The sequence below is a fragment of the Excalfactoria chinensis genome, chromosome 2 (genome assembly GCF_039878825.1).
Source record: "Excalfactoria chinensis isolate bCotChi1 chromosome 2, bCotChi1.hap2, whole genome shotgun sequence".
Taxonomy (NCBI): Eukaryota; Metazoa; Chordata; class Aves; order Galliformes; family Phasianidae; genus Excalfactoria; species Excalfactoria chinensis.
The window spans coordinates 4,049,299-4,063,945 of NC_092826.1; the positions used below are offsets into that span (position 1 = coordinate 4,049,299).

The 14,647-nt window shown below is 41.3% G+C and overlaps 1 protein-coding gene across 1 annotated transcript in view; it reads left to right on the plus strand.

Annotated features, from left to right (window-relative positions):
• The window catches only part of AGO2 (argonaute RISC catalytic component 2), a 41,111-nt gene that overhangs the window by 15,385 nt on the left and 11,079 nt on the right, over positions 1-14,647 (plus strand). The window contains exons 2-8 of the mRNA XM_072328297.1: positions 203-398; positions 4,518-4,638; positions 9,718-9,899; positions 11,195-11,331; positions 11,464-11,598; positions 13,827-13,914; positions 14,372-14,519. Of these exons, the coding sequence (XP_072184398.1) occupies positions 203-398; positions 4,518-4,638; positions 9,718-9,899; positions 11,195-11,331; positions 11,464-11,598; positions 13,827-13,914; positions 14,372-14,519 (1,007 nt within the window). The remainder of the gene's footprint in view (positions 1-202; positions 399-4,517; positions 4,639-9,717; positions 9,900-11,194; positions 11,332-11,463; positions 11,599-13,826; positions 13,915-14,371; positions 14,520-14,647) is intronic.

Genomic DNA, 14,647 nt, shown 5'->3' on the forward strand with positions numbered 1-14,647 from the left:
AGGACTAGGAAACAGAGCAAACAGCAAACCTGCATTGGAAGAAGAGAGAAAATGAATGGTCTCCTGATAGCACATTTTCTTTCCAGTTTTCAGATTGTTACCAGTTTGAGCGTCCCCTGCTTTGTTGGATAAAGTCTATGAAATTGTTCCATTCAGGTGAAACTTGGCTGGTGTGGCTAATTTGTGCTTTCTCTCTTTTCAGTGCTTGCACCTCCTCCACCGTTGCCACCACCAGTACAGGGATATGCCTTCAAACCTCCTCCTCGCCCAGATTTTGGGACTTCTGGAAGAACAATCAAACTGCAGGCCAACTTCTTTGAAATGGACATTCCTAAAATAGATATCTACCATTATGAGTTGGATATAAAGCCAGAAAAATGTCCTAGAAGAGTTAACAGGTAATCCAGTGCTTTGCTTTTTTTCCTCAGTTTGCTTACGTTCTGGTTTTCATTTGAAAATTGTGGGGCCATGTGCCTGTTTTCACTGACAGTTCAGAAGATGTGTCTGTCTTTATTCACTGTTTGTACTGATAGCTTCCAACTTTCCATATCCATCAGCAAGCAGTGTTCCTCAGACTTTTTAATCACAGGTTGGCCCGGGTTGGAAGGGACCTCAAGGATCATCAAGCTACAGCTCCCCTGCCACAGGCAAGGCCACCAACCTCCACATTTAATACTATACCAGGCTGTCCGGGGCCCCATCCAACCTGGCCTTGAACACCTCCAGGGATGGGGCATCCATGGCCTCTCTGGGCAGCCTGTTCCAGCACCTCACCACTCTTTCTGTAGAGAACTTCCCCCTGATATCTAACCTAAATCTTCCCTCCTTCAACTCAAAACCATTTCCCCTTGTCCTTCTATTACCTAACCTTTCAAAGAGTTGACTCTCCTCCTGTTTGTAGGCTTTACGTACTGGAAGGCTGCAGTGAGGCCATTCCACACTCTTTCTCCAACGAAGTCTGTCCCAGCCCAGGGATTCAGTGCTGGCAGTACCTTATTTTCATTGAACTTGTCAACTGCTGGTTAAAGCCACTAAATTAACACTAGAGGTGTTAGATCAATGTAAACCAACTTGATAAATCATCTTGGTATTGCTTGGTTAAATATCAGAGTGTTATTGGCTGTCAACCCTTCAGCAGGGTGCTGGTGTTACCAGCTTGTTTTCCTGCCTTTACCTACTTAAAAGAAGAGGTGAAACCCATTTGTTTGTGCTGCTGGGAGAGGATCGTGGAGGGTCTGAATCAGTAGATTCTATAAAAGGGAAAGTTATGCTCCTGAAACAGATAGGGAGATGAAAGCATGGATCACTTGGCAAAGGAAATAAGCAATTAGGTCCTGTATTTTGCATGTGTGTCCTATTAGTCACAGTGTGGCAACCTCATTAACTTGAAAAAAGAGCAACCTTGCCAGAAGTGAAACTGAGAACAAGACTTGGCACTAACTCGAAACCACAAGTGTCATCATTGTAACTACCTACACATCTTGACTGCGGAGTATGGTAATGGTGTGTTTTTATATTCAACAGCAAAAGCTTTCTGTATTAGAAAAGGTCACTTGGGTGGATTATGCGGTTATGAACAAAAGTGTAGAGTCCAAAACGTCACCTGAAAACCCTGTTTTTCTTGATGTCAGTTAACAAACTGGAGTTCATTATCCATGGTTGCACTCACAAGTCTACTAGTAATGGTATTTCCATAAAGCAGCACTGCTATACTTTGCTGCTCTGTTTTTTCTTTCTCAGGCCTTTAAACCAGTTGAGAGTTGGGTTTAGTTTTAAAAGCAGATGTTGTATGTGCATTAAGCTAAATTCTCTTCTTGCCTGAAGCAGCCCTCCTGATTTCACCAATGGATTCTCACTGCACCGTAGAGCTAAAAAAAGAAGTACTAATAATAATTAGCGGTCCGGATTTTTCACAGTGGAAGCCATGAGAGCTTTGCTTTCACTATCACTGATTATCCCTGCCTCCTGCTCCAGTGCTGACATCATACATGCTGCTGTCTGATGCAGCCCCTTTGGGTGGTGCAGTGCTGTGCAGATGGTACATGGTTGTGGTGCGTGCTGTTGCTCTCAGTGATCTCCTCTTTGTGCTTCTCTTCTCATCCCTACCTTTAGTACTGGGGACTCGGTTTTGAAGAAATTGTGGAAAACACAATTATAAAGTAATTGTAAAGCAATTTTCCCAGCTGAAAAAGCAGGTTATATTCTGTAATGAGTTGTTGCCCCACTGACAGCTTCAGACCTGATCTCCTTTGTTAGGTTAGCCACTCCTTGTGTTGTGGTATCAGAGCAGATATAAATCTACATGGTTCATTGCCTTTTGCAGTAACCAGGGGTGTCATGAATGCATTCAACAGTGCACATTTCTCTGTACAGTGTGGGAAGAATACAAATTGGATTCATTTAATGAAGTTTATGTTTCGTTTCTTCTTCCTCGAGCACTTATTTGTGCTTTTGCTACCCTGTAGGTGTATGTGCACTTGTCAGTGCCTGGCGTTTTGCTGGCTGTGGCCTTTCAGTCCTACATGTATACCTGTGTCTGTGCACGTATTCATATACACATATGCAGGGTTTTGTAGGATGGTACCTACAGTCTAGAGCTAAAATTCATTTTTTCATCTAGATTACAGTTTTGATTACATAACTCAGCCACATACCTACAGTCAGTAGCTTTTATCATTACTTTATGTTTTAACGTGTAGAAGAGGTTGAGTTTTTAATTCCATTTACACTATTCCCTCATCATTACGTATTCCCTTCATTCTTCAGTTTTATTTTTGGACTACCTATGGCTTGGACTGTACAGTTGGATACACCACAAACAAGAGCTGGAGCAGGACTGAAAGGCACAGAGCTGAGACAGCAGGCTGCTGTGCCAAACCTATACGGTTAGGTTCAGTTATTCTCATGTTGCAGGAAGCCCAGATCCATTTGGGTGGTTGTTGAAGATGGGCAGTGTGGGGTTGGTTCTGCGTTGACATTGTCCTTGGTTTAATGTGTGAGGGTTGCTGGGACTTGTAGGTGGCTCGAAATGAACACCACGTGGGGTCACTTGTGTTCTTACATGCACGTGTGGTCTCTGTGTCCACAAGGGCTGGAGTTGGAATGTCAGTAAATCACTCTTTTAACTTCAGATGGAGAAAATAGTTCCACTTTTCATTTAAATGCCTCAAACCACAGCTGAGAAACGCCACCGCTAAACATAATTCAAAGTGTGAAAACCCTAATTAAATGGAAGCATTCATTTTCATGCAGAGCAATTTGCAATCAAATCTTGCTCAGTAAGAGAATGGATTTTCCATTGCTGAAAACAAGAGTGAAAAATATCTCCCTTCTGTCCTTGAAATTGGCACTTGTTCAGTCAGACACTGCAGACCTGAAGCTGAAGCTACTGGGCCAAGTTTCATTCATAGGTTTCTTTTAATTGTTCCATCTAATCTTAAAGCCTTGGGACATAGCAAAGAAATTGTCAGCTAAAACAGCCTTCACTCACTACAGGGCTTGAATGAGCTTGGAGTTTCCTCTCAGAGTTTTATGTCACTATAGTATCTAACTCAGTTAATTACCTTTCTAAATCATGGTGAGTAAAATAGTCATCTGCAGCCTCACCGAGCTAATTGGCAGTGGTACAGAAGAAACAGCATCCTGTAGCTTTCCTTCCTGTGTCAGCTCAGCTTCTTCATGCTGTTTTACCCCCAAGCCATATATATTTTAACTGTCTCTAGGCAGCATACTGCAGACCACTGCTGGATTCGAGATTTCCAGCTGTATGAGACGTAGCCTGGAGGATGTCTGTTTGGGACATTTGGACCAAAGGCCTTTGGCATCAAAGGGTGCTGTTACTTCAACAAGCCACTCATCTGGCTGGTGGACTGGTGTGTAAGCACTGTGGTTAGGCAAGTGCTTTTGGGACTAGTTACATCATTCATACAAACAGTGCGTATTTCCAGCTGGGCTTTAATGAATGGATATGCCTTTCTAATACATTTGGATCTCTGTGAATGCTGGTTTTGTTGCTTTTGTGGAAAAAAATCGCACTTAAGTAATCTGTCTTAGCGCTGCACAGAAAGTTTATGTATCACTGTCATCATAGGAATGTTGTGCTGGGGGAAGGCTGAGGCTGAAAGCTTGGGTAGTTGTATTTGGAAAGCTGCTCAGTCTGCTGAGCTTGGGCTCTATACGGAAAATACCATAGCATATGGGAGCAGAAGACCCAGACAATATCGTGCGCCTTCTGTTGTGAGCATAAGATAGCACAGTCTTTTGGTTTGCCAGTTGTGTTAAATCACAGCAAACTGGAAGGCATCTAAAAAAGCTACAACAGCTGCGTTCAGAAAGTAATTTAGTCTGTGAAAAGATTGCTCTAGTTCAGATCAAACAAATCTCAGCTTTAACGCCTAGCAGGAGACAACCCTTTATTTTTCCTAATGCTTCTACTCATGAATATCAGTATTCATTTGCTATGTAACATCAGAAGTAAAAAACCTGAATTAATGTACTCTTTTTTTTTGTGTTTTCAGAGAAATAGTGGAGCATATGGTTCAGCACTTTAAAACACAGATTTTTGGGGATCGCAAGCCTGTATTTGATGGAAGAAAAAACCTTTATACAGCTATGCCACTTCCCATTGGAAGAGATAAAGTAAGTTTTAAAGAGAAAACTTCAGAAGGGTTTTCAGAAGACTGGAGGTTCCAATGTAATATTTGCAGAGCCTTTCTAATAGCTGATAGAAATCGGTTTGTATGTTCTTTTTTCTTTTCTATATCTTGTGTGTGTGTAAATCTCCTGCTGCCTTTAGATTCCACTTTCCTTAGGGTCTTGTGATCTTATTGCCATTACAAAGGTCTCTCCCCTTTCCATATCCCTTCTTCCTTTCTTGCTCCCAGCTCACGGTTTCTGATTTGAACTGCCCAAAACAGCAGATGCTCTCTGTACTAGAAGTAAGGAAAAAGTGAAAGCACAGTGAGGTTTCATAGACGAAACATCCCAGCAGCAGGCAGCTGTCATATCAGTTCCTTTATCTCATCGAAGCCTACTGAAAGCTGACTGGCACTGTCCACTAGTGGGAAGAAACTCCTGCATTGCTTGGTTGGCATTGTGGACCCTCCTCTCTAACCCTTTGTGATGTGGTTTTAATTTGATAGGTGAACATCTACTGGCTGAGCACTGGGGCAGGTCAGAAGTGTTGTTTGTGAGCTTTTTACCTGTAAAATTAGTCTATAATTCTATACTCTAATACCAGATAGAATTTTCTGTGGTCTTTCATATTTAGATGATAGATACTCAAGAGATCAGTCATTCACTAGTAGTAGTTTCTGGAGGCCGTTACACCCTCCTGCTGTTGCTGCAAGGTGAAGTGCATGCAACTTATATATATTATTGTGTCCTATCCTACCAAGGTGACCAAGTGAAATGAAAAGGATTTGTAGAGAAATGTGCAAATTTGGCTTGTGATACAGTTGGGAGCAGAGCTCAGGTCTTCGTAAATGCTGTAGTGGTTGTGCTGTTAAGTAGTTGTCATGGTTTTGTGCTGTCAATATTCTACATCATGACATCATGTGCGGTATGAACTGTTTTGGTGGTATAAGAAAGTGTAACAGAGGGTATGTGGAAGTGTAACAGAGGGTATGTGGAAGTGTAACAGAGGGTATGTGGAAGTGTAACAGAGGGTATGTGGAAGTGTAACAGAGGGTATGTGGAAGTGTAACAGAGGGTATGCGGAAGTGTGGAAGGTTCATGCTCCAGATCTGTGGAATGGCAGCATCCCGAGTACTCAGCCCTTGGAGGAAACTACATATCCCAGGGGACAACGCGGCCAGAGATGAATCACCAGAGGAGGAGGACACACATATAATCTCGCTCCCAGGCTGGAACGTCCTTCTTTTCGCCCTGTCTATCGCTTTGGAGCGCTCCATCCCTGCCGTCTCGCTCTATCAGCAACGTTCCAGCCTGTCGCCTAGAGATTGCAGTAGGCCCCCGGTTCTCCGGGACTCTTTCTCTCTCTTTCTTTTTCTCTGCCTTGTTTGATATAGTAGTTGTAGTTATATTGTATCATATTGTGTCTCGTATTTAGTAAAATAAGTTCTTTCCTTAGATTGCTGCCGTTGTTTTTGTTCATTTCCCCCTTCTAGGGGCAGCAGCCTCTATCACGGATAAATCTAGATAACCCGATTACAGTAGTTAATACTGATGTTCCATGTCTACTGTTGCGTGCCTTATGCACTGCTTGACATGGTCTACAGTTCTACCCAAATTATCTCTTACTCTCATATCTCTAAATTATATTTCCCGTAAGTGTATTTAAAGTGAGAATAATTCAGTAAAGGTCAGTCTCCTTTTTATTTGCTTTTCATTGACTGATAAGCTGATATCTAGGAAAACTAGAAAGGAATCATTTAAGTTCATTACCTGTTTGTTTTTTCACTTCTGCATATGGTGTCCCAGTTCATACACATTTGATGCACAGGGTTGCATGGTATTTGCTGTGGGTGCACACACATAGTGCCATTTGAGTCGTGTGTGGAGTTCTGTATTGAAAAAGTAGATGAGAAATGATTTGTGGATGGAGGACAAAGAAACTTTTATCAAAGTAATCCTCTGATCTAGTGAGACTGTGTAAGCTGTGAAGTGACCTTACTGTGAGTGATGGGATGGGGTGACTCCCAGGTACGGTGTTTGTTCTTGTTGTGTGTCTGACTATCTGCTTGCTAGACAGGACTCAACTTTAAATAGCTTTGGATTTTAAAACTCCTGTGTACTGTGTCATATGTGGTAGAAATGTAGTGGCTTTCAACAGGAAAAATGAGAGTTGTGCTGGCGAGATGCACCCATTTATGACTTTCCTGCCAAGCTGTGTAGGAGTTGAGTTGTATTTGTTGCTTCTTACGAAGCCTGGAAGGAGCTGCCAAAAGAAACCATAGCAGGTGGTTTTCTGAGATTGCTGGCCTGTTTATCCCAGTGTATATGCTGAGGAACTGATCCCAGATCAGCACACTTGAAATCTTTGCTCTTGCTTTCAAAGGGCTGAAAACTGCTTTCAAAACAGAAGTAAAGGTAGTTGCATTGGAATCTTTTGTCTTCCTGAAAATGAATGTTGTTACCTACATTTCAATAGAAGATGGCTTTGATTTTGTTAAACCTTTTGAAGGAGAGTGAATGAACTGAGTAGAGCAGTGATCTATTGCAGGAGGTGAAGGGTGTGCCTTTGTCTCATGAGGAGTGGGTTTAGCACAGGGTGGTTTACATTATTTCAGTACCTAAAGGGAGCCTGTTAGCAAGAGAGGAGTCAACTCTTTACAAGGGTAGATAATGGCAGGACAAGGGGAAATGGTTTTAGGTTGAAGGAGGGAAGATTTCGGTTGCATATCAGGGGGAAGTTCTCAACACAGAGAGTGGTGAGGTGCTGAAACAGGCTGCCCAGAGAGGCTGTGGATGCCCCATTCCTGTGTTCAAGGCCAGGTTGGATGGGGCCCTGGGCATCCTGGTCTAGTATTAAATGTGGAGGTTGGTGGCCCTGCCTGCTGTGGTGGGGCTGTAGCGTGATGATCCTTGAGATCCCTTCCAACCTGGGCCATTCTGTGATTCCATCTGTGTATCTGGATCTCACTTAGACTTGCTTCTCATAAACTTTCAGTCTTCCCTTTTTCCCATCCGATAGCAAACTTTAATATCTGTATGCCAATGCAACCAAAGTTATTACTCTGGAGGAAAAAACTAATACAGAAAAAACTCAACTGGTTTAAATCAGATGTGGGGAAATTTAGCTTAGTGAGGGAATTTCTTTCTACATGGAGCTTAATTGGTTTAAGCATGGTTTAAACCAGTATAAAGCTTGTAGGTATTAATGCTTTCCTCCAGAGTAATTAGATTAGGTTTCTTGGGGTTCTTTAGCTGCTCTGTACATAACAAATATAGTGATTTTGCTACACTTGGGATCATATTGAAAAGATTCATGATCGTACAATGATTAATAGATGGCCCTTAATCTATGTGAGTGAAAAAGTTAATTTACTTGCAATATATGTCAGTAGTGGAAGAACTGATGCTAATCAAGAAGGCTGAAATCAATTTGTCAGCACCTTTTTCCTGTTGCTCTTTAACTTAATTAACATCTTCTGTCTTCATCTCTTGTCAGTGATGGTTCTTCTTTCTTCTTTTTGTCCATGCTGATAACGTGCTTCTATTTGAACTGGTACAAACACATTGTCATCTTTTCTGCTCACCCTTCCTGCTGATGGTACCTGTTTTAATTCCTTCCTTATCATACCTAGTTTTCATTCTGTCATTCCTCCATTTCTGTAGACGTTTCAGATAAAACATGAAATATATAAGTATTAAAACAAAATATTTTCTCAATTTTTACTCATACAAAAGTGTAGGGGGTGCAGTCAAGGTATGCAGATGGGACCAGTCTCCTAATGTATCTTTAAGATTTCTTTTCAGCTCTTCAGTAGCATTTCACTGGTGAGATATAAAAGGAAGACAACCTGGAAAGTTAGATTAAATCTTATGTATTTGAGCAGTACAAATGACCGATTTGGTTTTGAAGAGGCTGTAAAGCCAACAGTTAAAAGTGGGACAAATTCATTACTGTAAATTCTTTGTGACAGCTAAGCTAAATGTAGTGGGTACGTGGCCCAGATATTGCTCTGGTAACTGGTAGATTTGTCTAAGATAGCTGAGCCTATCTGTGTGGTAGGGTGTTATTACCAAAAAAGAGTGAAGTACTTCACATTATCTACTTTTTAACTTAAGGCTCAAGGTATGAGTTGGATGTGGGGTTCAGGGAGTGGGTCAGACATTGGCTTGCAGCCCAGTAATTGTCATAGAGATTCTTAGTCCTGTGTTTATCAGGAATGTGGATACAGCACCACAAATAGATCAGTTCTGTCTCTTTTTTCCATACCGTCATGGTTAAGGAGCTTTGTAAATTGAGACCAAGAAGGGGGAAAACACCAAATGAGCAAATAGAGGCTTTATAGAAAGCTTCCAACTGGCATCATCTGACAGCCTACACCTTCATTTGTGTGGCCTCCTTGGCAGAATAAATGTTCTGGGCCATCTACAGATCCTGCTGTTCCAGACTGCGCTTTCCATTGCTCTCCCATCGCCCCATGGCTCCTTCCTCTGCACAGCTCTTGTGGTGAATAATGTTGGTTGTAAGGGTTCTAAGATAGGACTGCAATATTAATTTGGATCGTCCAGTATAAATTGTCCATTTGGTTGCTGGCTTATGGAGAGGCTGCTTGTATTTGTTTTATCTTTGCTACCTGTTTTTTTGACTGAAGAAGCTAACTGCTGCCAGAGGGCAGATGACTGCATATATTAGCTTGCTGTTACCATATATTGTTTTCAGTAGCACTCTAATTACAGTTTGTCTGCTAAGTGGATGTCTTTTGAATTGAAGCAGCGCGCTCCCTAGGACAGGAAAATGCAATGTTTTTGTTTACATCCAGCACAAGGGACATTCTGATCATGTTGTTTCTCATAGTCACTCCCACAGGTTTTAGTGGTAGCAGATAAGCTTTACTTCCAGTTGGGTTAAGAATTGTTCTCAGACCTTATCTTCTAAGGCTGTACATAATATCTGCTGTTTCTTCATCGTTGCTCTTTGTCTTTTCCCAGGCTTTACGGCATTATTCAGAGGAATTTGTTGTCCCCTCTCATTTTCCTCTCCGAACAGAAAGAATCATCTTGGTTTGTTATTTGTCATTGTTGCAGGTGGAGTTGGAGGTCACGTTGCCAGGAGAAGGGAAGGACAGAATATTTAAGGTGGCCATCAAGTGGATGTCCTGTGTGAGTTTGCAGGCATTACATGATGCTCTTTCTGGCCGGCTGCCGAGCGTCCCATTTGAAACCATCCAGGCGCTGGATGTAGTGATGAGGCACTTGCCTTCCATGAGGTGAGCAGAAGGCACTAGGATTGCTGAGGAAATATGCTTTATTATCTGAAATGCTTGGGCAGCTATTTTGGGTTGGACATACTTGTACATCTCTACCAAGTAAAAGCCAGCTAGTAGATCACAGAGCCAGGTAAGGTAGCATCACACTTCTCAGTTTATCAAATGATGGTTTTAAATGAAAAGAGGGGAGATTTAGACCACATATTAGAAGAAAGTTCTTTACTCAGAGGGTGCTGAGGCACTGGAACAGGTTGCCCGGAGAAGGTGTGGGTGTTCCATCCTGGGAGGTTGGATGAGGGTGTGGAAACTTACCTTTATGGTCCCTTCCAACCCAAGCCGCTCTGTAATGTGATATCAGGTGAAGAGCCTCAGAGCTGGGTGCAGGTCCTTTTTTGCACTGAAAATTACTGAAAATCATTCTACGTTTGAGTGTTCTCAGGGCTGGGGTGCCCTGGTACCTCAGCTGTGCTCCATCTCCCTGTAGCCTCCTGAGAAGGACGTTCCCTGAGCTGTATTAGTTGGAGGCTGGGAGATACCACATAAGTATGGCTCAAAAACTTCTTATCCTGTTCCTGTGTTCCTTCAGCACACGTTAATTGCTGATTTTTCTGTATTACCGGGCTAGAGAGACATTAGTGGCACTTGGTACAGCAGTTTTCATAGGGAAAAAAGTGCTTTAAAATGGCTTTGTCCCAAGTAACATCCATGGCTTTTGTAGTCAAAACTCTCGGTTTCTTTAAATGTGCTGCCATGAAACAACTTGCTTAAGCCCACTGTTCAAATTAAATGCAGTTGGAAAACAGAGAGTCAAATTCTTTGCTCAGCTTTTTCATTTTAAAGGACTTAGAAGTTTATGCAAATGTATTTAAATAGCCTTATATTGCACTGACTTTATCCTCACTTTTAGGAAAAGAGTCAGACAGCTTTTACAGTAAATAAAACAGCTGATATAAATGACTCATACATTTTTATTCAGAGAAATATATTAGCACTGGTTTTGATAAAGTTTGGTATTAAATGTGTAGTACTGAATTACCAATGCAGTCATTCTGATGCAGTTGAAAGATGCTTCAGCAATGCTTGCTAGGTGAGTCGTTTACCAAAACAGTGTTTCCATGGATTTCAGGGAAAGCCATGCAGAAATAAGGGGAGAGATTATTATTTACACTGTTGTTTCTAGCTTAAAACCCTGATGTTTCTGTGCTTTTGAGTAGGTGTTGATAAAGTCATAAATAATAGAAGTATTTTTTACCTTCTGCTTTAACTTTATGACGTGGATTTATCTTCTGTTGCAGATATACTCCAGTGGGGAGATCATTTTTTACAGCGTCAGAAGGGTGCTCAAATCCATTAGGTGGTGGCAGAGAGGTTTGGTTTGGATTCCATCAATCAGTCAGACCTTCCTTATGGAAAATGATGTTAAACATTGATGGTGGGTTCTATACAGTTCTCTCTTCTCTCTCTTTCAATGGAGAGGCAAAAATTGAATTCCTTCAGTTGTGTTTATTGCAAAAATAATTCCTGTGTATTTTTGTAATACAACGTTTATGTTTTTTGTCTACAGTGTCGGCGACTGCATTTTACAAAGCACAGCCAGTTATTGAGTTTGTATGTGAAGTTTTGGATTTCAAAAGCATTGAAGAACAACAAAAACCTCTGACAGATTCCCAAAGGGTAAAGTTTACCAAAGAAATAAAAGGTAATAAATGTAACTGCTTTATTCTGCCTGCTGGTGTATTACCAACGTATATTCAGAAGGTTTTCTGTAGCTGTTGACAGTTTGGGAAGCAAATTATGACAATGAACAGTGAACGTACACTTTTATTTGAGCAAACGTAGAGGCAGGAACCATTATGGGCATTTATTTCAAGATTATGACAGTTCCTTTGACAGTAAGTAAAGTTGGGTCAGTTCAGATAAATACATGATTTTATTTTTTTCTGACACGATTCACTAGAATGAAGGGTTAAGTCAATGGGTTTTGGACTCTGTCATCACAGAATCATAGAGTTGCTCAGGTTGGAAAAGACCTCCGAGATCATTGAGTCCAACCTCAGCCTAACCATACTACCCAACAACCCACTGCTAAATCGTGTCCCTGAGCATCACGATCCTTATGGATCCCTTATCATTTGTGGTATTCTTATTTTTGAAACAGGCACATTTTGAGTTCAGATATGCAAATAAGTAAATTATCACTTACTCGAGAATGTGATAACTATACATGTGTGCATTTAGGTGATCTTAGGTGACAGTTGTTTTTCTCATCCTGTATTTAGGAATTAAATACCACTTTATGCTTTATTCCTCAGAAAGGACTCCCATCACTAAATACAAGTTTCAATTAGGAATGGGAAGGCATTTTCTTTCGCTTCAGTCATGTCAGCAGTGCTAATCCCAGTTTCATAAGATGGTCCTGTTTCTAATCAAGTGATTTTAAATTGTTTGACAAGGCTGGGATTTCACATTTGTTATTTCCAATTGCCCGATCGTAATTTTCTTTGAAATTACTAATGGAAATATTTCTATATCCAGAATTTCTAATAAATCAGTATTGTAGTTTTACATACTTATGTATACTTCATCCATGTACTCTTCCAGAAGTATATTCAGTTTCCAAACTATGCAGTGACTGAATGAAAACTCATAGGATGGAATTGAGCTTCTTGTTGGTGTTCCCTGAATTCTTACCCATAACATTTCTTCAGGGTCCTTCTGTTGTGGTTTGACTTGGCAGACACTAAGCTCACACAGCTGTTGGCTCTCATGGAGTGGGATGTTTGGGAGAACTGGGGGTGGGGAAGGAAGTAAGACTTGTGAGTTGAGATAAAGGCATTTAAACACATGAAACAAGTGATGCATGATGCAGTTCACAGAACCACAGAGCTGTAGGGACCGCTAGAGAAAACCAACTATCCCATCTGGAACCAACACACCTTCCTTCTTTATATGCTAGCTAAGAAAGAGGGAAGTGAAAGAGAAACTCCAGCAGTCTGTCTTGTATTGAAAGCTTGTGAAAAGTTGATGTTTATCAGTGGCTCAGTAGTAGATGGCACTTTAAGCCCTAGAAAATTAGGTGGGAAGATTACTGTGCTCAGCAAGTTATTAGCACCTTTGACAGGTACCATAAGTAATGCCGTGTTACTCGGCAGCGCTATGAGTTCATACCCATGTGCAGATAGATGCGGAATTATAATTTACAGCCCCCTCTTTTCTATTCGCACACATTCAACATCCTAAATGTAACAGTCGTCCCACACCTGTTTCTGTCTGAACACAAAAGCAACGTAAGCAGAGATTCTGTATTCAGGCTCATGTCTGAGGTTAGTGGTGGTTCCGAAATGCTTCTTTCTGTACGTGTAGCTGCGTTGTGTTGATCTGGGGTGGAAAAGTTATTCTTTAGGTGTGGAGAGTTCCACTTTTATGGTTAGCTTTCTCCCTGCAAGCTGTTGGCTTTCAGGTAGGCCCTGTTTTTGTGCAGGTGGGGATTGCAGCAGATGTTTGGCTTCACTAATAGTGAGGCCCAGCTGTCTCATTCCCAGGGTTTGTTGCTCTGTCTGGAGGTCTCGCAGACACTGTGTGTTTAGACATAATATTTAAACATGCCTTTTTTCTCCTTCCACCATGCCTGACTTGTCAGTAGAGAGAGAGAATTAATTGAATATGGCCAGCTTTCGATCAGCTCTGATGGCATTAAGATTCTGCCTTGTTTTCTGGAATTCTTTGTATAATTTTGGCTGAATCAGTATTGTGTAGTTTTTTTGTTTTTTAATTCTAAAATTCTAAGCTTTTTCTAGCCTTCAATTCTCTAAGAACACACTAAATAGTCATTAGCTGTACTGCACAGTCTGAGTAGTCTTGTTGAGTTTTATGGGTGCTGACAGCTTGGTTTCAAAGAAATGGTGATAAATGTTTTCCAACTTCTAGGTCTAAAGGTGGAGATAACACACTGTGGACAAATGAAAAGAAAGTACAGGGTGTGCAACGTCACCAGACGACCAGCAAGTCACCAAACGTAAACTATTTTGCTACTTATGTGTGTGTTTCATGTCGTGCTTGAAGAGTGTCTTGACTTCCCTAGGGAGCTAGGAAAAAAGCTGTCTTGCAGAACGATACAAACATTTTTATCACAAAGTGTTCTGTGGGCAGCCTCAAGTAGGCAGGTATCTTTACCCCATTCTAAGAAAGCAGTATGAGAAACAGCACTGGTAACAAGTTGCACGATGAAACAACTCACCAGTATCTCAGGATAAATTTAATTGGTAGCTTTAGAAATGCATTCTGGGGTACTATTTAATGACATGTGGTAGTGGTAACAACGTACTCGTGATTACAGAAGTAAACTTGCATCATTTAAACAAGATGGGTTTAACCTCCAGCAAGCTTGGAACGTGCTAAGAAGTGAATTGAGAAAGTGCTGCAAAACATTTTATAGAACTTAACGACTCGTTTTCATGTTTGATTTCCCATAGATTCCCACTTCAGCAGGAGAATGGACAAACAGTTGAATGCACTGTAGCTCAGTATTTTAAGGACAGGCACAAATTAGTTTTACGCTATCCTCACCTTCCATGTTTACAAGTTGGGCAGGAGCAGAAACACACGTACCTTCCTCTTGAGGTCAGTAAGCTTTGAAATAATACTGTGTGATGGGGATGTGGTCTGGGTGAAATAAAGCTAAGCTGCTGACAAACTCTTTGGCGAGCAGTCAACGTGAGAAATTGTGTAAAGCAGTTGTGGGGGGAGAA